The 25,113-nt window shown below is 43.8% G+C and overlaps 2 protein-coding genes across 2 annotated transcripts; both read left to right on the forward strand.

The window, feature by feature from the left end:
- Positions 1 to 8,128: 8,128 nt before the first annotated feature.
- Positions 8,129 to 10,811, forward strand: foxq1b (forkhead box Q1b). The gene has a single exon (XM_060067331.1). The coding sequence runs from the start codon at positions 9,342 to 9,344 to the stop codon at positions 10,296 to 10,298; it is 957 nt and encodes a 318-aa protein (XP_059923314.1). The 5' UTR covers positions 8,129 to 9,341; the 3' UTR covers positions 10,299 to 10,811.
- A 4,442-nt stretch (positions 10,812 to 15,253) lies between these two features.
- foxf2b (forkhead box F2b) lies at positions 15,254 to 19,540 on the forward strand. Its single transcript, XM_060067137.1, has 2 exons — positions 15,254 to 16,799; positions 18,439 to 19,540. The coding sequence occupies exons 1-2, from the start codon at positions 15,821 to 15,823 to the stop codon at positions 18,609 to 18,611; spliced, it is 1,152 nt and encodes a 383-aa protein (XP_059923120.1). The 5' UTR covers positions 15,254 to 15,820; the 3' UTR covers positions 18,612 to 19,540.
- Positions 19,541 to 25,113: the final 5,573 nt, after the last annotated feature.

Genomic DNA, 25,113 nt, shown 5'->3' on the forward strand with positions numbered 1-25,113 from the left:
TACTATCTACCTGAACACGCAGGGCAGACTTGTAGTAGGGGCTGAACACGAATGGGTCCCTAGAGTGGATGTGGGGGCGGTGTACATGGGGTAATAGGTAATGAGGAGCACGAAGGTGGCCAAGGTATGTGTGTGTGTGTGTGTGTGTGTGTGTGTGTGTGTGTGTGTGTGTGTGTGTGTGTGTGTGTGTGTGTGTGTGTGTGTTTGTGTTTTTGTGTGTGAGTGTGTGTGTGTGTGTGTGTGTGTGTGTGTGTGTGTGTGTGTGTGTGTGTGTGTGTGTGTGTGTGTGTGTGTGTGTGTGTGTGTGTGTGGTGTGTTTGTGTTTTTGTGTGTGAGTGCGTGTGTGTGTGTGTGTGTGTGTGTGTGTGTGTGTGTGTGTGTGTGTGTGTGTGTGTGTGTGTGTGTGTGTGTGTGTGTGTGTGTGTGTGTGTGTGTGTGTGAATGGAGGGGGGGCTTAGAGTCAGAGTGGGGCTAGGTGGTTTGTGTGTGTGTGTGTTTGTGCGGATGTGTGGGGGAGGGTGGGGTTCCATGCGAGGTAAAAGTGATCTTTTAGAAGACACGCATGCTGCTGTTTGGGCAGGTTGAGCCTGCAGACGCGCAGGTCTTTTCATCGGGTCGTTGTTTTTTTGTTTTTTCTTTTTTGCCTGCAACGGCCACACGGTAATGAATCAGATGTCTGGGCTGAATAGGCACGCAAGGGCCGGGTTCAGGACCTTTGTGTTTGGATGGAAGCCCGATCAGGTGTGTGGAGGCAGTATAAATAGTCCAAGCCTGTTTTTCTCTCTGGCTCCTTGGGAGGAGGTTCAATTAGAATGGGGTGGCACCTTAGCATCTCCTAACACGCAATTATGACCGGCTTACTTCTTCTTCTTTGTTTTTTAACATAACTTTGGATGAGGGTAAGTATGTGATATGGCGGAGGCATAAATCTTACCGTCCGTGGATTCAATAGATACTGTTTTCATCCTAATTTAACACCTGAACCATTCACGGGCTTGACTCTTCACAGAAGGATCTGCGAGATAAGGAAAAAAGCACATCTTTGACTGTTTTAACACAGCACACAAGCAAACCAGTTTCATAAAAGGATTGTAAACATCCTAGAAGAAGGATCATGCTGCTAGACTAAACAGAAGCCGCACAGTCTCGGCGGTAAGGGTGTTTGAACGGCGGACCCAGAGGTTCCTGGTTCGAGCCCGATGTACCCATGCAGTCTTCCTGACGCAGGCACCGTTAAATGATATGCCCTGACCCCGCCTGCCGTGACATTGACCATGAGAGAATCCCAGTGAGCCACTTTCCATAAAACCATCTGCTGTGTGACAACCGGCCATCGGTTTCTATCTGTATTTGCCGACTTTGTGTCAAGTCCAACACTATCAGGGATCCTGTATAGATATACGATCAGACACCAGTGATATGGTGTCTTGTGCGTAATAGGGTGTGATATACGGCACCGACAGGGGCCCCGGGAGACCTGTCGTTAAGCCAGGCATCTGCTGTTTACCAGAGCGGATCGATCGCTCCCTGGGCCCTGAGCGGAGGCCATGCGGGTAACACCCCCGCCGCCAGCTGGAGGAGATTAGCGCCTCTTGTTTTGCCCAATCAAACTTCCGATCCCTAATTGTGTATTATACTGGATCAATACCTAATGGCGCTTATTACAAACAGCCACATCTGTCCAGGAGCCCGGGTTTCTAATTACCTGTGTAGTGAAGCGTAAACTATAAAGACGAGGAAAAAGAACTTTCCCTCTGCTGGCCTTTACACATAATGTGGGCTGTGTGTGTGTGTGTGTGTGTTTGTGTGTAGGCAAGAGAGAGCGAGAAGTAAATTGCTGTGTGTGTGTACAGTATGTGTGTGTTTGTGTGTTTGCTTCTCTATGAATCTTCTCTTATGTGTGTGCTTGCGTGTGTGTGTGTGTGTGTGTGTGTGTGTGTGTGTGTGTGTGTGTGTGTGTGTGTGTGTGTGTGTGTGTGTGTGTGTGTGTGTGTGTGTGTGCTTGTGTGTATGTATGTGTGTGTGTGTGTGTGTGTGTGTGTGTGTGTGTGTGAATCTTCTATTATGTGTGTGCGTGTGTATGTTTGTGTGTGGGTCTGTGAGGGGTGTGTTTGTGTGTGTGTGTGTGTGTGTGTGTGTGTGTGTGTGTGTGTGTGTGTGTGTGTGTGTGTGTGTGTGTGTGTGTGTGTGTGTGTGTGTGTGTGTGTGTGTGTGTGTGTGTGTGTGTGTGCCTGGGAGCAAATGTGATTCAAGTCTTCATGCAAGCCTTCATCAAACAAAAATCACAAATACGTATACTGAAATAACAAGTGGTAAATAGATTATTCATGAATATGAGTTATGAGTGTTAATCTACTAACACAATCCCAGGGGGCTCGGGAAAAGGCCTCTCAAGGCAAACATGTCAGCTGTCAGCAAACATAAGATCCATACACTGAGAACAAATAAATGTAATATATCCCACACATACCGATATTATCAGTCAGTTACGTTTAACCGTCAGGCCGATCATCACGTGAGTGCTCCAAATTAGCAATGTGTGCGTATGTGTTTGTTTGTATGTGTGTGTGTGTATGTGTGTATTCATTTGCTTGTGTGTGGGCGCCTGCGTCTGAGTGTGTGTGCTGTTGCTGATCAAGTGCCCGAGCTAGGCGAAGCGCCTCTCAATCAAAACAATAACAACAATGAGTGGGTCGTGGAGGTGGAGACGGAGGTGGAGACAGAGGTGGAGACGGGGCAGCCCCCGGCGGTGGCGGGCGCCCCCCCCCCCCCGCGCTGGGTGCTGTGCGGAGACAGGCAGGGCAGAGAGAGAGAGAGAGAGAGGCCTCTCGTGACAGCCGCCGTGTGCGTGAGGAGGGTGTTTGGCTCCCGTTTCAAGTTTAGACAGAAAAGGGCTGAACAGCTGCCAGGTAAACAGCGCAGCGCGCAGGTACTGATTTTCGCCTCCCCGTGTTTATGCTTACACAAAAAGCGCCTCCAGGGCTGCTGAATGGCGGTAGTTGCTATCAGCTGCAGCGATAAAAGCGAGGTGTCTATGGCCGAGATCAATCGGTGCTCCATCCACCCGCCCCTACCCTCCCACCCCCTCCCTCCCCCCTTTTTGTAGTTCTCCCTGGGCTGTCGAGCGACTCGGCGTGCAAGGGGGAATCTAGCGTGTGAAGAGTTGAGATGGGTGATAGCAGCGAAGGCGATGGGCCCGGGATAGGGAAGGGGAGGTTACCCGTGTGGCCCGCATGGCTGAGGGCCCGTTGACAGGACTGGTACAGGGACAGTAACATTTATGCCATTGCTCTGTTGCTCTCGTACTGCTTCCCTTTTGATGCCAGGCGGTGCTTTAAGTTATCCCGGCTGAAGACCACCATGACCACCATCCATCTCAACAAACGGGGGTGCTGACATGACATGTACGAAATGTATGAAATGTATGAAATGTACTATAGATGTGGTTAATCACTTCCTATGTGCTATTAGAAAAAGAATAACGACATTAGAGGGCCAGTCTCGTTTTGGGTGCTGCTCTAGGAGCCACTAAAAGGAGTGTTGTTACAAAAGAGCGTAGTATGTGAGAACGTACATACACACACACACACCACACACACATACGTATACACACGCACACACACACACAAATACAAACAAACATTTGTAAACTGTGCTAAGCTATGCACGCTATGCTCCTCGCTATGCAAAAGAACCAGGGAAGACCCGACATGACATCACCGTCTTCACATGTGATCCAGGCCTGGGAGAGGAGGCTGCACCAGCCTGGCCTTTCACCTGCACTTCACCCCGTCCCTTAATCACTTTAATTACACCTTGTTTATTTATATGCATGCTTTTTCTTTATTCCAGCCTCTCTGTGGGTTGAGCAGGGTGTGGAACACCTCAGGTAGGAATGCGAGGGAACCCAAAATAGCAACACGTCACTGCCAAGGGACTGGGGGAAGAGCGGCACCGTATGAAATACTTGAACGCAAATAAAGATTTATGTTTGGCAGGTTACACAAATCAGAACTCTCTCAGAGTCTGTGTGCACGCATGGGGAGACGGGCCGGTGTGTGGGCGTGTCTGTGTCTAGGTGTGTGTGTGTGTTTCTTTTTCTGTGGGATTGTTTGATTGGAGTATCTAACAACACAGTTGTTGCTGCCAGAACAAAACATGCAACAGTTTCCTAGTGTTTTTGCACAATGGTCGCCGAACACAATGTGTCAGGACAGCATGGGGGCAACTCGCATTGGCAACTCATTGTTTTTCATTTCCTTTAATGAAAAATGTTCAGGTGTGCTGGGGATTGCAAGATCAGCTCCCCCTTCCCCTCCCCTCCCTTCCCCCTTTTACCTTCTCACTTGTCACCTAGCAATTATCTTCCAAAAGAAATGGCTGAGATCCCACAGCAGTTCAACAGTACAGGGGGAACAAATGGTAAGAGGGAGAGAGAGAGAGTGAGAGAGAGAGAGAGAGAGAGAGAGAGAGAGAGAGAGAGAGAGAGAGAGAGAGAGAGAGAGAGAGAGAGAGAGAGAGAGAGAGAGAGAGAGAGAGAGAGAGAGAGAGAGCGAGAGAGACCAGCAAACCATTGTTGGCTAATTATAGTCATCTACGTTTGCTGAGGAATATAAACGAAATGGAATGCACCTTTCTTTTTCTGCGGCACCACCAGCACCACAACGTGCGTGCAGACCTAAGCATCCGTGCACCATCATAGGCATTAGGGATCGTTTGACGTGATGGTATCCCTGAACATGCTGTCTAACCCCTGTCAAGGGGTCAACATCAACGTGTTGGAACGCACCCCAACATTTAAGCAGGCTGTTACGCAGACACTCTATCGGGCCTGCCAACTGTAGACATGAGTGGAGCATGGGCCGTGTCTACCATAGACGTAAGTACATAGAGGTGGACTTAACCCCTCGAGCATTGCCTCTGTATGTCAACGTCTCGGACATATTTGAGAGGCCAAGACTGGCCTGTAAACAAATACAAGTAAACCCAGAGCTGCGTTTTTTCTTGATAGAAATACCTGTTACGTTTACATTTGTAGTTTTTACATCAAAATGAATCATATTATATGTATTGTTTCTACATTTTTTTTTTTAGATCATACACCCCTGTATGACAATGCGTCACGAAATCGGTTGCGAAATGTCAACGGTATAGAGCTTTTTTTCAACGCACATCTTGATCACCTCTCCAATATGGCGCCGATGTTGACCTACAATTCCAAAGGCCAATGTGTGTATGCATGCCTACGCCCCAACAGGGCCCTCCAGCTGGGTGCCCCAGCGCAGCATTGGGTGGGTCTACTACTACCATCTGCATGAAGGGAGGCGGAGTGGGGAGGCGGCCTGAGAGTCAAAGACCATATCTACCTGTGGAGGAACACATCTCAAGAATCTCAGCCTATATCAAGGGCCCTGCTCGCCCCGCCCTGTCCCCCCCACCCCCACCCCCCCGCCTCACGAAGAAGCACAACTTTGTTTACACAGAGCCATGAGGGCCGGCCACCCTCCAGTCTCAGAGTAGAAAGCCAACAGAGATGAGATACGCGGCCAGACGTCAGACGTCAGACACGCAGACAGGAGGTTAGCGTGTGAGCACAGAGCGGCAGTGCAGTGGGAGGAAGAGGAGGAGGAGGAGGAGGAGGAGGAGGAGGAGGAGGAGGAGGAGAAGGAGGAGGAAGAGCGGCTATTTTTAGACAAGCACAGAGGATTCACCCTGATTAGTTATATACATTGTCGGCATTCTTCCCAGGTCGACGAGATTAAAATATTTAGTTCCCTTTCTTTTCAAAGGGGACACATTGAAAAACAATAACATAGGTGCCTTTTAAAAAACAAGGTTGGAATGCTGTTAATGGACAAGTTACACAAGTGTGTTGTTTTATCTTGGCTGATCATAACTGAGGAGACCTAGGTGACTCTAAAGTTACAGTGCTTACAAAACATTGATTAGAAAAAAACTGTTATGTGGCAAACAGCTTTTCTCACCTTTCAAGTTTTAATGCATTTCAAGGATTTTCAAGGGTTGTCACTTAGATGGTGTGTGTGTGTGTGTGTGTGTGTGTGTGTGTGTGTGTGTGTGTGTGTGTGTGTGTTTGTGTGTGTGTGTGTGTGTGTGTGTGTGTGTGTGTGTGTGTGTGTGTGTGTGTGTGTGTGTGTGTGTGTGTGTGTGTGTGTGTGTGTGTTTGTGTGTGTGTTTCCGCATGTGTGTGTGTCTGTGTGTGAGTGTCTTTGCGTATGTGTGTGTGTGTGTGTGTGTGTGTGTTTGTGTGTGTGTGTGTGTGTGTGTGTGTGTGTGTGTGTGTGTGTGTGTGTGTGTGTGTGTGTGCGTGTGTGAATGTACGTGTGTGTTGGTGTGTGTCTGTGTGTGCGTGTGTGTGGGCGTTTCTTTGAGAGTGGGAGTGTGGGAGTGTGCGTGTGGGAGTGCATGAGGGGGTGTAGCAAAAGCAGGCACAGGTGCACTGCCTCTCACGCCCAATCATTGTAGCACAGGTGTGTGCATCCATCTTGGGTGTATCTGTGTAATCAAATACAGCTTCATCAAACTCAAAAAAATAAAACAATAACAACAACAACGGGGCACACCTCCCGCCCACCTCTGCCCATAGGCAGTGTTCGAAAGATCTTTGTGTGTCGTCAATGTATTGTAAACTAATGATAATAGCGTGCATGTTTTGTTGGTTACCCATACGGTCTGACATTTGGTCAAGTGAACACCCTTTTAAAACATCCCTCACTGTGTACTGTCCCAGGGAGGACCTGAGCCGGGCCCTGATGGGGACCGGAGAGATCTGTTCATGACTCTGAATAAGAAACACCACCACAACCGGTGGCCGTCGGACCTTTGATCAGATTAATCTCCATCAACATAACAAGGACAGTTTGATTCAAAAGAAAATGCCTGATCTTTATGGTTATTTTGAAGTGGTGCATGGCCGAATATGTAGCCGATCAACACGTAGTACCATGGTGTGGTTTCATGTTGCCCAAACAAAGACAACTGGTTGATTCTGAAAGTGCGAGGGAAGTTATGTGTTCACATACGGATAGATATCGATATGCATAAGTTGATCACAGAAATATGATCTTAAACATTTTTCATCCAAAAATGTCAACAGAGTTTTTCGTGGAAACCAGCAAACGTTCCGTTAGGATTTGCTCGGTTCATTAACCTCAATCACAAACTCGTTAAACACCAGTGAAGCGTGTATGTGCTGAACACGGAGCGGCCTGTGGAGCTGTGACTGCAAAGAGACTGTGACAACATCTCAGCCACAGAGCAGTTACTACCAGATAAACCTGCTTCCACACCAACAACATACACACAGGTCAATGGCTTCGGTGAGACGCAGACACTGAAAGGCACGAGCACACGGGCAAGTATGCAAACACGCACACTAACACACACACTTATGGGATTTTGTGTTTATGTGTCGTCAAGTCAGAGAGAGAGAGAGAGCGAGAGAGAGAGAGAGAGAGAGAGAGAGAGAGAGGAGAGAGAGAGAGAGAGAGAGAGGAGAGAGAGAGAGAGAGAGAGAGAGAGAGAGAGAGAGAGAGAGAGAGAGAGAGAGAGAGAGAGAGAGAGAGAGAGAGAGAGAGAGAGAGAGAGAGAGTGAGAGAGAGAGAGAGAGAGACAGAGACAGAGACAGAGACAGAGACAGAGACAGAGACAGAGACAGACAGACAGACAAACAGATAGAGAGAGACAGAGACACAGAGAGACTGAGAGACTGAGAGAGTCAGTGAGACAGAATGACAGCAAGAGAAAGAGAGAGAGAAACGGAAAAACAGACAGAGATAGAGAGAGAGAGATAATAGTAAAGATATGATTAATGCCACATCCTTTGGAAGCTGATAAATTTTCATGTCTCTATACTGGGGTCCACTTGCAACGATAAGGTTCACATTATTGAAGGTGAGGTATCTGAGTATATATGTGAATAGTTAGTTAATAGTTAATAGTGTGTGTGTGTGTGTGTGTGTGTGTGTGTGTGTGTGTGTGTGTGTGTGTGTGTGTGTGTGTGTGTGTGTGTGTGTGTGTGTGTGTGTGTGTGTGTGTGTGTGTGTGTGTGTGTGTGTGTATTGTTCACTGTTAACCTGCATAGCTCAGTCCCAAGTCCAAGCAGGCAGTAGGCTAGCGTTATAATTAATGATTATCACTCACCTAGGGCTAAGATAATGATGCCACTTTCAACTGTATCACGGCACAGTAAACAAACGACAAGTCGACACCAGTGAAGAGGCACATGGATTAGGATAAAGTGTAGTTTGGCAAAGTTATTCAGCATGGACGTGAACGGATCAACAGTTTGGCAAAGATGTGCATGTTTTATTAATGCTCTTGGTTTTTCCTCACCTGCTCAGAGACCACGCACCAACTTTATTTTCACAACCAATGAGATTTTTCATCGCTGAGAATGAATGGCACGCTGTGAACTGCGGATAACCTCTCAGTCGATCTCTGTTTACAAAAGTATGAGCCGGGCTCTATTGAATGTGAGCTCAAATATGGTTCACCGTGTCCTCCGTGTTGGTTTTTTTGTATTTGTATTTAAAAAAAGGGTTCCACTGATAGACTAGAATGAACGCCCCCGTGTATATCTCACTTTAGACTGATTTACGATGAGTCGCTCTCAGGTGAATTCCGGTATCTCTTGTTGAGTTTAGTAGGCTTAGGTAAGAGTAATGCAACAAATTCTCTTTGAGGGAAGAAGTTCGGTTCAATAATGCGCTTTCTGGGAAAGCCCCAACCGAATCAGATCTGCAGCAGGAAAGAAAACGCAGAAGCTGTTTATGGAAATCGTTAGCAGCAACATTGAAAAGACTCACATAATGTAGGGTCCCCCACCTCACCACTGATCGAGACCCAATAAACAGGACTAAACACATTATGAATGGCAATGTGTTATAAGTCCGATCGCTTACCTGCCCCCACCTCCTACCATGTTTGGAATGATGGTCAGACCATGCAGCGTGCAATCACATTTATATACAGGATCGCTTCAATGGCTCTGAGGTGGAAACCCCGCCTGTGGGCAGTCCCTAGCGGAGGGATTATATTATAACAAGGAACGCGTGTCTCCGGAGACAAATCTCAATTCGGCTGCAACTACCTCACACTTAGTAGTGCTTCCTGACCCCTCCTACATGAGCTTTTTTTTTGCCCGAGACCAAGTGATCCTCCGTGTTCAGGAACCCTAAAGCGAGACACCTGCTGCGGTAGCATCAGTCTTACTCCGGCTTGTCATTTTGATTTAAACCAGCCGTAGCATCGCGGGGTTAAACAAGTGATCGGTACGGGAGGAGGATATTTGTTTGTGGAAAGAAAAAAAAAAAACAAAAGCAATGAAACTTGAAGTTTTCTCCGCCAGCCACCACTTCGTCACCAAGCCGATGGAGTTGTGCATGGACGCCGAGGGGAACGTCCCCTCCCCGCTGTCCGGAGACGAGCTGGGCTCTGATGGAGACTGCGTCGCCAACAGCCCGGCACCTGTCGCCCAAGGCGGAGATGTCAAGGGAAAGCCGTACACCCGGAGACCCAAGCCCCCTTACTCCTACATCGCTCTCATCGCCATGGCCATCCGGGACTCGAACAGCGGTCGCCTCACCTTGGCGGAGATCAACGACTACCTCATGAAGAAGTTCCCCTTTTTCCGAGGCAGTTACACCGGCTGGCGCAACTCGGTGCGTCACAACCTGTCGCTGAATGACTGCTTCCTCAAAGTGCTGCGGGACCCCTCCAGGCCCTGGGGGAAGGACAACTACTGGATGCTGAACCCGCACAGTGAGTACACCTTTGCCGACGGGGTGTTCCGACGCAGGAGGAAGCGCATAAGCAAGAGGAACCCGAAGGAGCACGAAAGAGACCCTGAAGCGCACACTTCAAGCGATGACATGCGCATCCCCGTTCCAGTTGGCTTACCGCCCGCCCGGGAGGAGAAGGCGGAAGCCAAGTTTTCCAGCTCCTTCGCGATCGACAGCATCCTCAGCACACCGTTCAAACGAAGAGAGGATAGCCGCCAAACGATCGGGAACGTCAGCACCGATCTCCGGCTCTACTGGCCGGTCGAGGCCCACGCAATACCGTGCGCAGCTCACTACCAGACGGGAGGCGGTCCAACCCAGCACCCGTACCACCGGTACAGCCTGGCGGAGGCCGCTTACAGCACAGAGAGGAGCCGGGACGCGCTCACTTACCTCCAGCTGACGTCACAGGCCATGCCAAACTCAGTGACATTCTCATCTCTGAAGATGCCCAAAGCCCGGGGCGGCAGCTTTCTGATCGACTCTTTGCTCTCATAAAGTTTACACAACGGACAAAAGTTACGACCTGCATCTCGCATATGCATGTGCACTTTTGTTGGACGCCTCCCAGTTTTAGTGCTTAGGCTTAATGATTTTGGACTCTATATCATAATTGTATGTTTCAACAATAGTGGCCTATCTTTGTAGTGGTTAAAATTTAAGCAAAGTGTGAGGCATTTGCAGGTCATACAGCTGCGTGTGCATCCATGCGAATGTGTGAAAGTGATATTTTCATGGTTCAATGGTCATTTCTACTGTACGAAGGCAAAAAAAAAGTTGCGAAATGTTGAAATATATATATAGATAGATATAAATATCTATCTATATATATGATCTATTTATAATGCATTGTTTTCGTTTGACATGGCGCATCAGATATTGTACAAATCTGTTTTGAGTGGGCTGTAAATATGTGGCCAATGGCTCAACAAGATGAGCCTGAAAATGCTATTTTACCTGATATTGATTCAAGCATGTGTTATTTTATTAATAAAGATGTGACAAGTGGAATCAAGTTCACTATGGCTGTCTTTATGGTGCTAACGAGCACTGTCACATTCTTCTCTCCTTGGATTTTCGACCAAATAATCAATTGTCCTACATTCCAGACATCTTCAAAAAGACTCACGAAGAATAAACCTGTTAGAACATGTTGAATTTATTCAGCATTTAAATGTATTCAAAATAGGTTTTAATGTTACATTCATTTCAGGATTCCTGGCTATGAGCAAATATACAAATATATGTCAATGGTTTGAATATTAATTGGCTAATAGTGTTGTCGTTGGAGACTTAAAATTAAAGTTAATTAATAAGATGGAAAAACCCAAAGTAAAATATTAATTCATTCAGGGAATTAGGCATAGCCTTTTTTTGATTTATTTTTACAAATAAGTAAAATCCCGGGCTAGCCTGAATGTCCATTCTATTTAGGTTTTAGAAAGACTTTCTGACAGAGGATCAGGAACCAGGGGGGTATTTGTTACCGGAAGACGGCCTAATTGGACTGTGGTTAATTTTGTCATGAGCTCTCCGCGGTCCTGAAACCAACCCCTGTGCGTCACACACGCCTCGCGGAGGTCACCTCGCCTCAATGGTCCTGCAAAATATTAAGTATCGGAAACAAGCGCTTCTCATTGGGTATTCAATTATTGCTAAAAAAATATAGCTAGGCCGATAGTATAATAAAAGTTAACCAAAGATTAATATGATCAAAGTTAAGAAAACCAAATAGCCTATGGATACCGTGCTTTGTTTAACTATTTGGTTTGTATTTTATTCTAGGACGCTCCACTTCATGCGTCGATTGAAACATCGATTGAAAGGAGGAATTCAATTGCATATCTATTCTTTCTGATATCTGCTATATATCAATACCCCTACATCACATTTTGCTCTGCATTAAAAAGCGAGAGTAGCAAACTTAAACTTATCTGCTGCACGGCCTAAATAAAATACTTTTGTTGAACATGATTCGGTATTTCAAAAGGCCTTGTGACGCAGGTGAGCTAATAATAACACATAAGGCCAATATATATATATATATATATATATATATATATATTGGACTTATGTGTTATTATTAGCTCACCTGCGTCACAAGGCCTTTTGAAATACATATATATATATATATATATATATATATATATATATATATATATATATATATATATATATATATATATATATATATATGTATATATATATATATATATATATATATATATATATATATATATATATATATATATATATGTATATATATATATATATATGTATATATATATATATATATATATATATATATATATATATATGTATATATATATATATATATATATATATATATATATATATATATATATATATATATATATATATATATATATATAATAGAATAGAATGTACATCCAGAAATACAATAACCGATACTGAAAAAAATGATATTGGACAAAAATGTCCAAACAGGGGATACCGACACGCGTTACTCGTGCAACATGCGTGTAAGGTCAATACTAAATCAGTATAAGATTTTTCGGGAATTTTTCAAATGCATTTGAACCATTTGAAATGCTCGCAGTAGTCTTGGGAACCATGAAGAATGTAAGCAATGCAATGATCTGCCTCCAGTCAGACAGGTGACAGGTGACTAAATGTTTAGTTTTTTCAGGGACAATGCTGCGACCTGCAGGTGAAACGACAGAACACACCTGTGTGTTTCCATAGGCCCAGCCGGTGAAAACCGTTCTTTGCTATTTCCTCAACCCCGCGTTGCAGAGCATTTCTCTCGAGACTGTGCAGTTTTGAATATCAGCACGTCAATGTTACTCTCCAAACTGGATCTGTTTTATATCTGTTTATAATATAATTTAGCTGGAATGCATATCATCCTAGAGATATGCGCAACGAGGCCAAATTGAATAACAGCTAGCCTAATAATTCCTTCTGTTATGAAGCCAAAGGTTTGGGCGCACACAATGTTAGGAAGTCCAAACAGTCGGCTGCTCCAGCCCGCTGAACCGCGCGTGACCTTGTTGTCCCGGAGCAGGGGCCCCCGAAGTACCCTGCTACTGGGCCACACTCTGAGGACGATGCTCATGAAAACCATGAAAAGCGTGCCTATTTGTTATGTCTTACATATGTGAAAACATAGTTAAATGCATGTACAGGACTGCATGATAACACATTTTAAACGTTGGCCCAAATCAAGATAAAAAATATTTTGCGATACAAAGGCAGAATTACCTATATTTGTGCAATCAAAACAAATTACTACAGACTATGGAATTTATTGGTATTGGTTTGTTAAGGAGATATTCAGACGTAAACATCCTACAAAGATAAAGACCTATTCTATGGGTTTATCGGTTTACTTTGTATTGTATTCAATGAAAAATAATATAGACTTTGTTAATCAAAGATAGACCTAAAATATGCAATGATCTGAAATAAATCAGTGTAAAAATATATAAATAAGGAAGCAAATATAGAAGAAAAGCGAGAAAATAAAATTGTGATGTGATGATACAGCACATAAAGCAAACAAAATTGTTAAAACAATAGCATGCCATTCTGACGTAGGATACAATAGCCTACTTTGTACGGACAAATAACGAGCAGTATGATAACTATTTTTTAGTGGTTTACGTGTTATACGCTTCCAGGTATGTTAAAGGTCACATTGAGAGGGGATAACTGTTGGTGCGCATAAAGAGCGTCATGCGTACAAGCGCTAGACTGTCTTCAAAGCCCTCTCAGGCGGAACAAGTTTCCTTCTCGGGCGGCCGAGGCGTCCAGATCTCAGCGGGGGTCATACGTTTTGATGTTGCAGGAAATACTGGGGCTTTAAGGTCCTCAAACTTCTCTGTGTCACAGTGGAAAATGATTTTATCCCCACATCCTTCCTACAGACATTACCGTTGATGGTCATTGTTTGAAAAACCTCTGGGCTATATCTAAACTTAAAAGGCCGTGTCGGTGGCACTGCCACGCGTCAGCACGCACACACACACACACACACACACACACACACACACACACACACACACACACACACACACACACACACACACACACACACACACACGCAAGCACACACACGTACACACACACACACACACACACACACACACACACACACACACACACACACACACACACACACACACACACACACACACACACACACACACACACACACACACACACACACACAAAGTCACACACAAAAACAAACACGTTGCAATGTTGATAATGCTGATGATCCAACAACAACAACAACAACATCAAAAATATAGCAGCAACAACAACAACAACGCATATATAATAATAATAATAATAATAATAATAATAATAATAATAATAATAATAATAATATAATAACATAATAATAATAATAATAATAATAATAATAATAATAATAATAACAATAATAACAATTGATATTAATGATAATGGTAATCATAATAACAAATGTTACGCAAAATGTTCATAACATTTTAATTTCACCTTTGGTAGCCTAAATGTTATTGTAAAGAATGGTTAAGGCTAAACGTAACAGGAAGAGCGTAAACAAAACTGTTATCTAAATGGTCTGCTGCAAGGATAGACAGACCTTTGCCGCGTCTGTTGATATTCACTTTATTGGTTATATAATCCATCATGTTCGACAAATCTTTGTGTGATGTGTCCATCGGGGAGGAAACTGTCGACGCTCGCTCGCCTAATTTCTGTTTTTTCCCTCTAATGAACGTGGGGCCCATGGGGCCGGCTCCAGCCCGAGGCGGTAAACTGACACTGGGGCACTGTGTGTGGTATCCAGGGCCGAACTTGATGGAAAAAGCCTGCTTCCACTCATGTCAAAGTCATTTACTCAAAGCAACCCCCCGCTTACACACACATGCAGCACGGCTAAAGACAAGCACCTCTCCATCTCTCCCACTCCTCTCCCCAGACCAGCAGTACGACACTTGGTTTTTTGCTCCGAACGAGTTCAAGAGGAAATTATAACCAACATAACATAACATTCTTATCAAATTGAGAAACACGTGTTTAGTCCTAAAGTTATACATTGTGCACCCAATCTGCGTAAATTAAAATGATATCCCTTTTTGGCTTTTGTTTAGCCTTCTGAACCATCGGTGCATTTGCCTGATAGAGTATGCTCATTACTTAATGTCAACTCGATGTTTCCGTTGTTAGGGGGCATTTGTTTTAAATCGTGATTTCTTGGAGAGAGAAAAAAAGAAAGAAAAAGAACCACGTTTGTATCTTTGTTGCGCGGCGTGTGGCGCTGTTGATTACAATGTCTGGCGGGGCTTTGATAGATCACCTAATAGCGTGTAGCTCGAAAAGCGAGCTCGGGATACATATGGAGGGGTAGGAGGAGGGGGAACATGGGGAGGGGGAGGAGGTAGCGTAGGCCAGATTGGGCGATGGGTAGGGAGGGAAGGGGCTCACCGACGTCACTGAGTTCGGGGGAAATTCACAGACGGCGGAGAGTGTGGACAAGGCGGGGGGTCTCTGAAAAAAGGGGGGAGACAGATTTATTAAATGATAGGTGGTCGGGCAGTGTTTGGCTGGACTCCGCCACGCACTAGGTCGAGAGGTCTTCATGTTTCCCCTCACTTTTGGGATTAAGACTGGCGATGGCCGCCCGGTGCGACGTCCAGATACAATTTAGCGCCGCTGTGACACTCATCGGATTCCCTGTTGTTGTAGCCTGGATACCAACTCTTCACGGTCCTCCCCTCTCTCGCACTCGCGCTCTCCCTCTGACAGTGCGTGCTCGGCGTGCACCCGCTGCGTATGCGTAACAGGAGAGTCCTGTGTAGCGACGGGAGATCCCACTCCATTCTTTTGAGACCCACGATGAAGACGCATGCAAGGATTTTCCTTTTTTGACAATCGAATAGTGAATATTTTATCTATATACCCCACGACCCCACTCACTCTCTCTCGTATTTGTCCCCCTTTCGGACGTCACTAGTAAGCTACGCCTATCGTGCGTCAGAGCTGACATGACGACCGAAGTCCCTCAGCAGCAGCTGGACCCTCCAGCAGCACCACTGAGATCCAGCCCGTCATCCGGCGTCCTTCATCCGACCATGCTTAGCCAACATGACGCCACGGAAAGCTCGTCAACCGCCGTCAAGGGGAAAAAGGCCAGCTCCGGGCTGCGGCGGCCGGAGAAGCCCCCCTACTCATACATTGCGCTCATCGTGATGGCGATACAGAGCTCCCCCACCAAGAGACTGACTCTCAGTGAGATTTATCAGTTTCTCCAGGCTCGGTTCCCCTTCTTCAGGGGCTCCTACCAGGGCTGGAAAAACTCGGTCAGGCACAATCTTTCGCTCAACGAGTGCTTCATTAAGCTGCCCAAGGGACTGGGTAGACCCGGGAAAGGTCACTACTGGACTATCGATCCGGCCAGTGAGTTCATGTTCGAAGAAGGTTCGTTTCGCCGCAGACCAAGAGGATTCAGGAGGAAATGTCAAGCCCTGAAGCCCATGTATCGCATGATGAACGGCATCGGCTTTGGTGCCTCCATCATCCCTCAGAGTTTCGATTTCCAGGCCCCGTCCGCCACCTTCGCGTGCCACAGCAACGGTTATAATTTGGATATGATGAGCAACTCGATGGCCGGGGGGTACGACGGCTTGAGCGGCGGCCACCATGTTCCCCACATGTCCCCCAGCCCTGGGTCCACGTACGTGGCCAGCTGCCCCGTGCCATCAAATGGTGAATACGGACCGGACAGCAGCAGTAGTCCAGTGCCATCCTCTCCGGCCATGGCCAGCGCGCTGGACGGTCATTCACAATACGCCGGCACGTCTGCCCACTGGGCGTCCGGCGGCGGGGCCCCGTATATCAAGCAGCAGCCCCTAGCCTCCAGTAGCTCTGCGTCGTCCGGTTTACACTCTGGGATGTCGCCCTACTCCCTAGAGCAGAGCTACATCCACCAGAACGCCCGGGACACTCACGCTTCGGACCTTTCAGGTAAACCCATTGAGCCGTCAAATTGTAGGTTGGTGAACCAATGAGCCATTTAATCAGGCCTGGTTCTTCGTTATAGGCTACAATAATAATAATAAGTATTATTATTATTATTATATTATTATTTGTAGAATAATAATAACAAGTAGCCTATTAATATTATCATTGTAGCCTATACGTAGAATGCGTTGGTTGGAACCTCACCAGCGATATTTATTTTAGAAATAAAAATATATATTGAAATCAGTAAAACAATTATTAGTGTTATGTCCGCCAATGTTGAGGTTTGCATGATTAATAGTAAATGTTGTTGTCAAACAAATAGGCCCATATAAATACTATTTAAATAAACACCTTGTTAACGTTGACATTTGTGTTACGTTGATAATATTAACGATAGCCTACATCTATGTAGGCTATGTGGAATTCTGATTAAATGGGCAGTTTCAAAACAGCAGGCCTAATGTCTTAGATTATTAGGCATCAATAGGCCTACCTCCGGTCGTGTTTATCAAACAGCTTACATGTATTAAACTACACATGGTTTGCATGTTTGTTTCTTCAAATATTGCGTAACTTTGTAAAGGCCTTGGCCTTTTACTAAAAAATGTAGCCTAACGGTTTAATGATAGATTAATAATATTAAAGATGGTTTATGCTTATGGTTTATGCCCGTCACCTAATTAATTCCAAGAGATAGGCCTACGAGTCAATCCATATAAACTAGAAATGTATACCAGGTATATTCTTACACTATGTAAGAATATAGGCTACCTAACGAGCCATACCTATTGGACTGTTTCGATAATCGGTGTCCCGTCCCATTTAGGATAGCCTACGATACACGTTGGCTCTATGTATGTCTAGGGATTTCTCGGAGGCAAATAAACCATTGTAAAGCCCAGAGGATTTTAGAGGTTAAATAAACAAAGACTGCAGGAACTGGGTGGTGGAGCCACAATGGAGAGAATTCAACCCCGTAAACCCACCCATAATAATCATCTCTTGCTCAATTCAACGCATAAATGCAAATTGAGTGGATGGATAGGCGTTTCATAGCCTACACGACCAGGCTGTCCCTGCTAAACGAATTAAGAACCTACGTCCTTAAATAAGACGTTGGTTACCATCGAGGATCCAATATGTTCTTCTGACTGCAGAAGATCGTGCAATGAAAGTATTTATTTTTTTGTTTAAAGAATCGTCCTAATGTAGGCTATATGCTAATTTGCCCATCATGAAATCTTTCTAAAATATCCTCATCGACAATAGGCTACAACATGGGCCAGCACTGACTGATTCTGATTTTACAGGCGTAGGCCTGTACAATCTCAAAACGACAAAACTCTAAATGATTATTTATTCAATAGGCATATAGCTAAAAATGTTTTTTTAAGAAATTTTAGAAAGGGAAATTACACACATTGGTCCTTTTTACTAGGCTATTCCACAACAGCCTATGCAGGTAAAAATGAAAAGTTAAGCATTTATGTTGGGTAGGCTATTAATGACATTGTTTATTTTTATTTTTAAAACCCCAGATCTTTAGTGCCAAGCACAGTTGTCGTCCTCGTAAATACAACAACCTGTATTTCCTCTTATTCTGTTCCCTTTCTCCCCTTCTCTTGCCCGCCCCGTGAAGTCGGGATCCCGCGGTACCAGAGCCACTCCTCCGTCTGCGACAGAAAAGACTTTTTGTTGAACTTTAACGGAATCTCCTCCTTCCATCCATCGACCAGTGGATCTTACTATCACCATCACCACCACCACCATCACCAGAGCGTCTGCCAGGACATCAAACCCTGCGTGATGTGAACATTACGATGGGCTGTTGGAATAGAGGGGGGGGGGGGGGGGGGGGTCCAGATTCCCCATGGGCCTATTATCCGCGCACACGCGTTAGCCAGCGGACACTTGTGTCCACCAAGTTACCGCCGGGACAGTCGTCGGCTCACAGGAGAGTAAACAGTTGAACCGATCACGGAAGAAGACCCAGGCTTGGCAGACGCTAGGGTTTAAGAGTTTTAAGATTTGTGTTGGCATATAGACACCGGTAGCCTACTATGATGCATTGAAGGAACCGAAGGAAGGAATCCCAGAGGCCCACTACAAAACCACTTGTCCTTAATGTCCTCTGCTCTGACAAGCGTTTGCTTCCTCAAGAGAAGTTTAAAAACACGACGTTGATATGTTTGCTCTTATATAACACATGCAAACACAAATATATCCTGTATAACGAATTTCTATCCTACACACACCATGCTTATGGCTAACATGAACTGCAACACATTTTGCACTTATTTGTATAACCTTTTGAAGTTTTTCAAATGTTGTCTTTATCTTCAATAAAGCTGATATATTTAGGCTGTAATAAGCCTTTGCTTTACAATTCTAATATAGGCGATCAAATGAACTCATGTCACAAGCAAATATACCATAAGAAACCATGCTTAAATTATTGAGAGAAATAAAAACCCTAAGGGATTAGCTCCTGTAAACATACGGCCTTTAGACTAACTGTTTCAAAAATTGTGAAACCCATAATATCACCCACTTCACAAAAGCGCCTTCCTGTGCCCATCGATGAATATTTGCATGAATCATGCATAAAAGAGAGAAGTGATATGCCTTATAAGGTTGAAGTAACAATGAATAACAAGGCTTATGTAAACGGAACCCCTCAACTGCAAATCATGCTACCGTTTTATAAAATGTATCTCGATTAAAGTTTGGTTACAGTTGCACATGTCTGGGCTAAACTGTTAAACATCATGATATTTGGATTTTTAGTTTTGTTCCGGTCATTGTGCTTTCTCTTATTCAATTTTTGTGCACATTTTTCTTTCTCGCAGTGTAAAAATAGGTCCCTTTGCACACACAGTCAGGGCTGTGGAACGGTGACAACATAGATTGCCTTCGTGGTTAGTAGGCCCTAACTTTCAAATTAAAAGTAAAAATACAAAAAAATCGGTCACAAATAAGACTCTGGCAATCCATGTGATAGTAAGAGTATATTAGGCCACTAACATATTTTTAACCCTAACTATTTTGTATTCTTCTGATATGGTAGGACTAGGCCAACAAAACTGTACCAGGAAACAGAAAAAATCCAATCGGTATAATCCCACCCTATGGAGTAAAATCGAGAATGATATTAGATATTGGAGAATGTGAAACACCGACAAGCATAATTAACATCTGGAAGGTCCTTCAGCATATGGCATGTAGGCCTGGTAAAGGCCTAGGCTATAGTCTAGATTCTGGAAAGAAGTACATTATGAAAAACAATTCAATAACCAAGAACTACCTCAAGGACAAGAGACTACACACGACAGAAACTTCACGTGTTCTACGGCCAATGTTCTTTCGGAGTTATAGCCATAGCCTATGGGCGTATTAAACTTGGACAGAGATCCACTGGAGTATGGCGCCACCTTGTGGTCACCATGCGTAATCCACGAAAGAGATCAATCTATTTGGAGTTGAATCAAACCATTTTCTGGAAATGCAATTTAATGACAATTGCGTATGACATACTGACAATTGTATGGAACCAATTCAAACGCACTCAAATGTGCACACGCACTCAAATGTGCACACCACATTAAGATTCTCAAACTGAGTTAAAAGCCATTGATAAAAGTGCGAAGTGAATTGGGCCTAAACGGTCGTCTCAGATGACGCAGCGCGCACGTCGACCGATTGTTTATGTAGGAAGGGTCCACGTGCGTTTTAAGCGAAGGCCTACCTTGCTAGGCGACTGGAGCGTCACGATGATCATAGACGCGCGGGAAAGAGCCCGACGTGTCCATTGTGAAGTTACCTTACAGGGCATTGTATGTTTAATGGGCCTGTTAGGCTGATGATCATGGGAAACGAGGATTTCCGTAAAAAAATGAATAAACTTTTGCTCATATGGGTCTGGGAGAAATTTGTAGACCTAGAAAAATCATACAATAATGACCATAAGGCTTTAAGACAAGGCCATTATTGCACAAATAATATAACAAAACGAATGTGTTGAAGTATTTCTAACACAATGGAGTAAACATTTTAACAAAACTAAGCTAAGGTGCAGATTAAAGTAAAATGTATTCGTTTACCAATTCATGTAATTTGCTGGGCAGAAATTAAACAAAATGAGCAATTTAATGAGCGATGGGGATTTAATATCCAAATAATCCCGATAAGTGATTATGTTTGGTCATTACTCATATAAAAAGAAAGAGATTTCAATTTTGTAATTACTTACTAAAATAATAAGATATTGGTTTGTTATTTATGTAGCTATATAAAAAGTTACACAATAAAGATTTGCAAACCTCAACAAAGCACACTAGACTATAGCAACACATACAAAAATAAATAAATCACACAAATTAAAGCGATGCGATAGGTTAGCCAAAACTTGCAGCCCTGATAAGGTTTATTTTTACAAACTGAAAAATGATCAACAAAAATAAACAGAACAAAGATTGCAGTAGTGATTAGTCACCAAAGATCCCTGAACTGTCAGGAAGGAATAAACCCATTTTTGAATTTTAACTAAATATCTGGTCAGAGGCTGGCCCCCCCAGTATGAAAAAGAAAAAGATTCCTGAACTGAAACGGTCTAAAGAAAGCTGAAATATATGCACTATATATGCACTATTAGTTTGATCTAACTTCAACTTATTATTCTTATTCAAAGTGTTATATTTTGACCTAATGGATAACTATTGCACTTAAAACCGTACACATTGCCCATGCCAACAAGGACAGGATAGCTTTATTTCTATATTTCGTATCATGATTATTCGGCATGGCAGATTTTTTCCAAATTGATGTGTTCCATCAGCCCCATCTCTCTCCCAGAAGCCACTAAAATACACAAAGGATATTCCGAGTTGACCAATATCGAAACACGAGCATACATGCCTGCCTTAATTGAAATGCATGGGGACAAGAGAGATGCAAACTTAACATTGAAACATTGGTGATGACTCAATATAAGCCCCTCCACCAGCTTGTTTTTCTCCATGTGTGGCTGAGGTGGTCCGGGACCTGTGAGTACAGTCCTAACGGTGTGAACCCGTTGTCCATAAAGGATCTGCAGTACCACCATGCTAACGCTCTTAAAACTCAAACATCACCTGTTATTGATTTTCGGGTCTTTCTTAAAATAATCAGTTTCGGAGCCGTCGCTGGCCTTGACCACGGGTCCACCCTGTCACAGTATCCCCATCTCAAAACAGACACATGCACACTTAATGTGGGATAAATGTTTTAGACATCAGTGATTGGCATTTAGTTATTTGTGTAACATTGGCAACATGTGTAAGGTGTGTGTGTGTGTGTGTGTGTGTGTGTGTGTGTGTGTGTGTGTGTGTGTGTGTGTGTGTGTGTGTGTGTGTGTGTGTGTGTGTGTGTGTGTGTGTGTGTGTGTGCGTGTCTGTGTGTGTGTGTGTGTGTGTGTGTGTGTGTGTGTGTGTGTGTGTGTGTGTGTGTGTGTGTGTGTGTGTGTGTGCTGTGTGTGTGCGTGTTTGTATGTGTTCGTGTATGTGTGTGTGTGTGTGTGTGTGTGTGAGAGAGAGAGAGGCCTTCCATGTTTGGAATGTGATGGAATGTCTCTGTGTTTGATTAGCCACTTAATATAAACATGCTTGGTGACTGAGTGAAGGGTACGATACCCACAGAACTCTCCTCTTCAATCGAGAAAGGTATGGGTTGGTTTTAATAAAGAACCATTGAAATCTGATTCAAATACTGAATATAACATTGTGGTTATGTTTGCAATTAACTTTCCAGTTTAACTGTTCATATATCGCTCTAACAGAATGTTTTTTTCTTCTGTTTTGTATTGTACGAGAGAAGTCATGGGTGGCTTGTGACAAAGTTACGCTTGCAAGTTGGTGCAATTTTCCTGTCCTATGAGAAGCCAAAACTGAGGCACTGGGTGTAGACGTAGGCTACAACGTCTTATGAGACTGAATGCTCATATTCTGCCTCGAATCGAATATGCGGACCGTTAGGGGGCCCCAAAGTACAATACAATTGAACAAATCTCCAGGTAGATGGTTTGCAGCTTGTAGTACGCCCTCTTCTGGGGGAAATAGGCATTTTCTAATATCTTAGTGGAAGAAGTAAGGACAATTCTAATCATGCTTCATCCGTTTTCATTAAAAAAAAAAGGTAATAGGGTAATTTGGTTGCTATTGCTTAATGTTAAATTGCAAATTGCACAAATGGCACTTTTGATTTCAGGTAACCTTTTTTCCTTTCCAGTAAAAGCATTCGTTAATTCGAAAAGCTGTTGGACTTAAATGTCTATGATTATCTTGTGTAATCTTCTGTGTGTGCGTGCGTGTGGTTGTGTTTGTGTCTTTGTATATTCGTGATGTGTGTGTGCGTGAGTGCTTGTGTGCGTGCGTCCGCGCGCGTGCATGCGTGTGTCCAGTGTGTGTGTGTGTGTGTGTGTGTGTGTGTGTGTGTGTGTGTGTGTGTGTGTGTGTGTGTGTGTGTGTGTGTGTGTGTGTGTGTGTGTGTGTGTGTGCGTGTGTGTGTGTGTCCACAGGGGGCCTCTCAAGTATGTGAATTATCATGCGGCGCTTTCTTGCAGATTGACCCCCAACTGTTAGTTCCTGAATCTCTTGCGAGGTGTGAGGTCATCCACGCCAACCCCGACCCCCGGGGAGTCCCTGTAATACATGTATTTTGCTATATCTTCTGCTGAACATATATGAAAATACATTGACATGCAGTTCTAGGAGGTAGAATAATAAGACAACTTTTTTATGAAGAAAACTGAATCGGAAACATAGGGAATCACAAAATGAAATTAAAAGGATGGGCTTTAAGGTCACATGGGCACCAGCATCTTGAGCAACAGCAAAACAGGATCATGTGGTCTGCGAGTCGATTTGACACGTCTTTATTTTGTACTACGCAGTCTGACCAGTAGAGGGCACCAAACGGCTATTTGAATTGGAGTGCACATCCCCTCCTCTAAACCAAAGCATGCATGGAGCAAAAATAATACAATTGGAAACGTGATCTGTTTTAGGCTCCCTGTAGGATTAATGTCTAGCAATTGTAGGATCAACACTGAGCCTTATGTATGATGTCGATTGTATTTCGCTTCTTGTAAGTGTTTATAAGTGGCCGTTTCTGTGGCTCATGAAAACACAGAGGCTTGCTTGTCCTTATGCTAGTCAAAATGATTTAAAGTTTATTTATCACAGCTACGTATTCCCGATTCTGTTCCAATCATTCTTCAGAAATAGTATCACTTGATCGAATAAATCTGTTGGATTGGACAAAGTGTATCATTTTGAAGTACAAGAAAGAATAGGCCTACTAGATTGAGCTGGTAAGATGTAGAGCTTATTTTCCAGGCTCCGCGGCGAGGCTGAAATGGGCATGCATTTTGTTCTACACGAGTCGCAGGTCATCCATAGTTCAATATCTTTGAATGCAACAAATAAAGATAGAAAGATAAAATGTGATGTCATGAACAACATATTAAAGATATAACTAAATCCGACAGAATGTATTTATTATAGGCGAAAAATATAATACAAATTTATGCCATCTGATTAAGTTGAATCCGGTTAACTCAATGTGAAAGGTGACCTACAATTAGGCCTAGATTTTAGGCCTAATAATGCACCGATTCGCCTTTACAATACTAGGCCAACTATTCGATAATAAATCATTTGGCCCTCATAAAAATGCAGCAATAAAATCTGAAGCAAACCTGTTTCGATCTCTACAGTTATGTATCAGTTTTTTTAGGCTGTTTCTCAGAAAGCATCAAAATGAATAGTCGTTGAATGTGGGGAGGAGAGAAGATAGTTCATTTCGCTTCTTCCAATCCCACCCAACGCTGAGCAGTTCCCTCACAACCGGGGAGCGGTCCTCCCATCTGTCAGCTGCGCGCCACCAAATGATCTTCATTTGACTCCCTTTAATGAGTTTGCTCATCCCGCCCACCGACACCGCGGGGCGTCATTAGGCTCCGGTCCTGTTTGTTTACCTAATGGTAAGGCGGCAGCTGATAATCATATAGCAACAACGTGTTGAGAGTTGCCGGCCATAAAATACTGCTTCCTGGGTTGTATTCTTGTTTTTAATATAGGCTATATATAATTTAGATAAAGGCCTCAATAGGCCTATATTTTCTAAAGATAAAGACATAGGCCTACACAGTTTTGGCGGCCTAATTATAGGTGGTTGCTATTAATGTCGAATTAATGTTCATTATTAGTATTTATGTTTTCGAAAAAGTGGTATTTGTTTAAAAAGGTGAAACCTCTCCCAAATATAATCCAATCATTTA

This window comes from Gadus macrocephalus, chromosome 12, assembly GCF_031168955.1.
Source record: "Gadus macrocephalus chromosome 12, ASM3116895v1".
Classification (NCBI taxonomy): Eukaryota; Metazoa; Chordata; class Actinopteri; order Gadiformes; family Gadidae; genus Gadus; species Gadus macrocephalus.

Excerpts from the sequence above, each read along its gene's own strand:
- foxq1b (XM_060067331.1), top strand. The coding sequence starts at position 9,342 with ATGAAACTTGAAGTTTTCTCCGCCAGCCACCACTTCGTCACCAAGCCG.
- foxf2b (XM_060067137.1), top strand. The coding sequence starts at position 15,821 with ATGACGACCGAAGTCCCTCAGCAGCAGCTGGACCCTCCAGCAGCACCA. Across the intron at positions 16,800-18,438 it reads TCACGCTTCGGACCTTTCAG|TCGGGATCCCGCGGTACCAG; the intron begins GTAAACCCATTG and ends CGCCCCGTGAAG.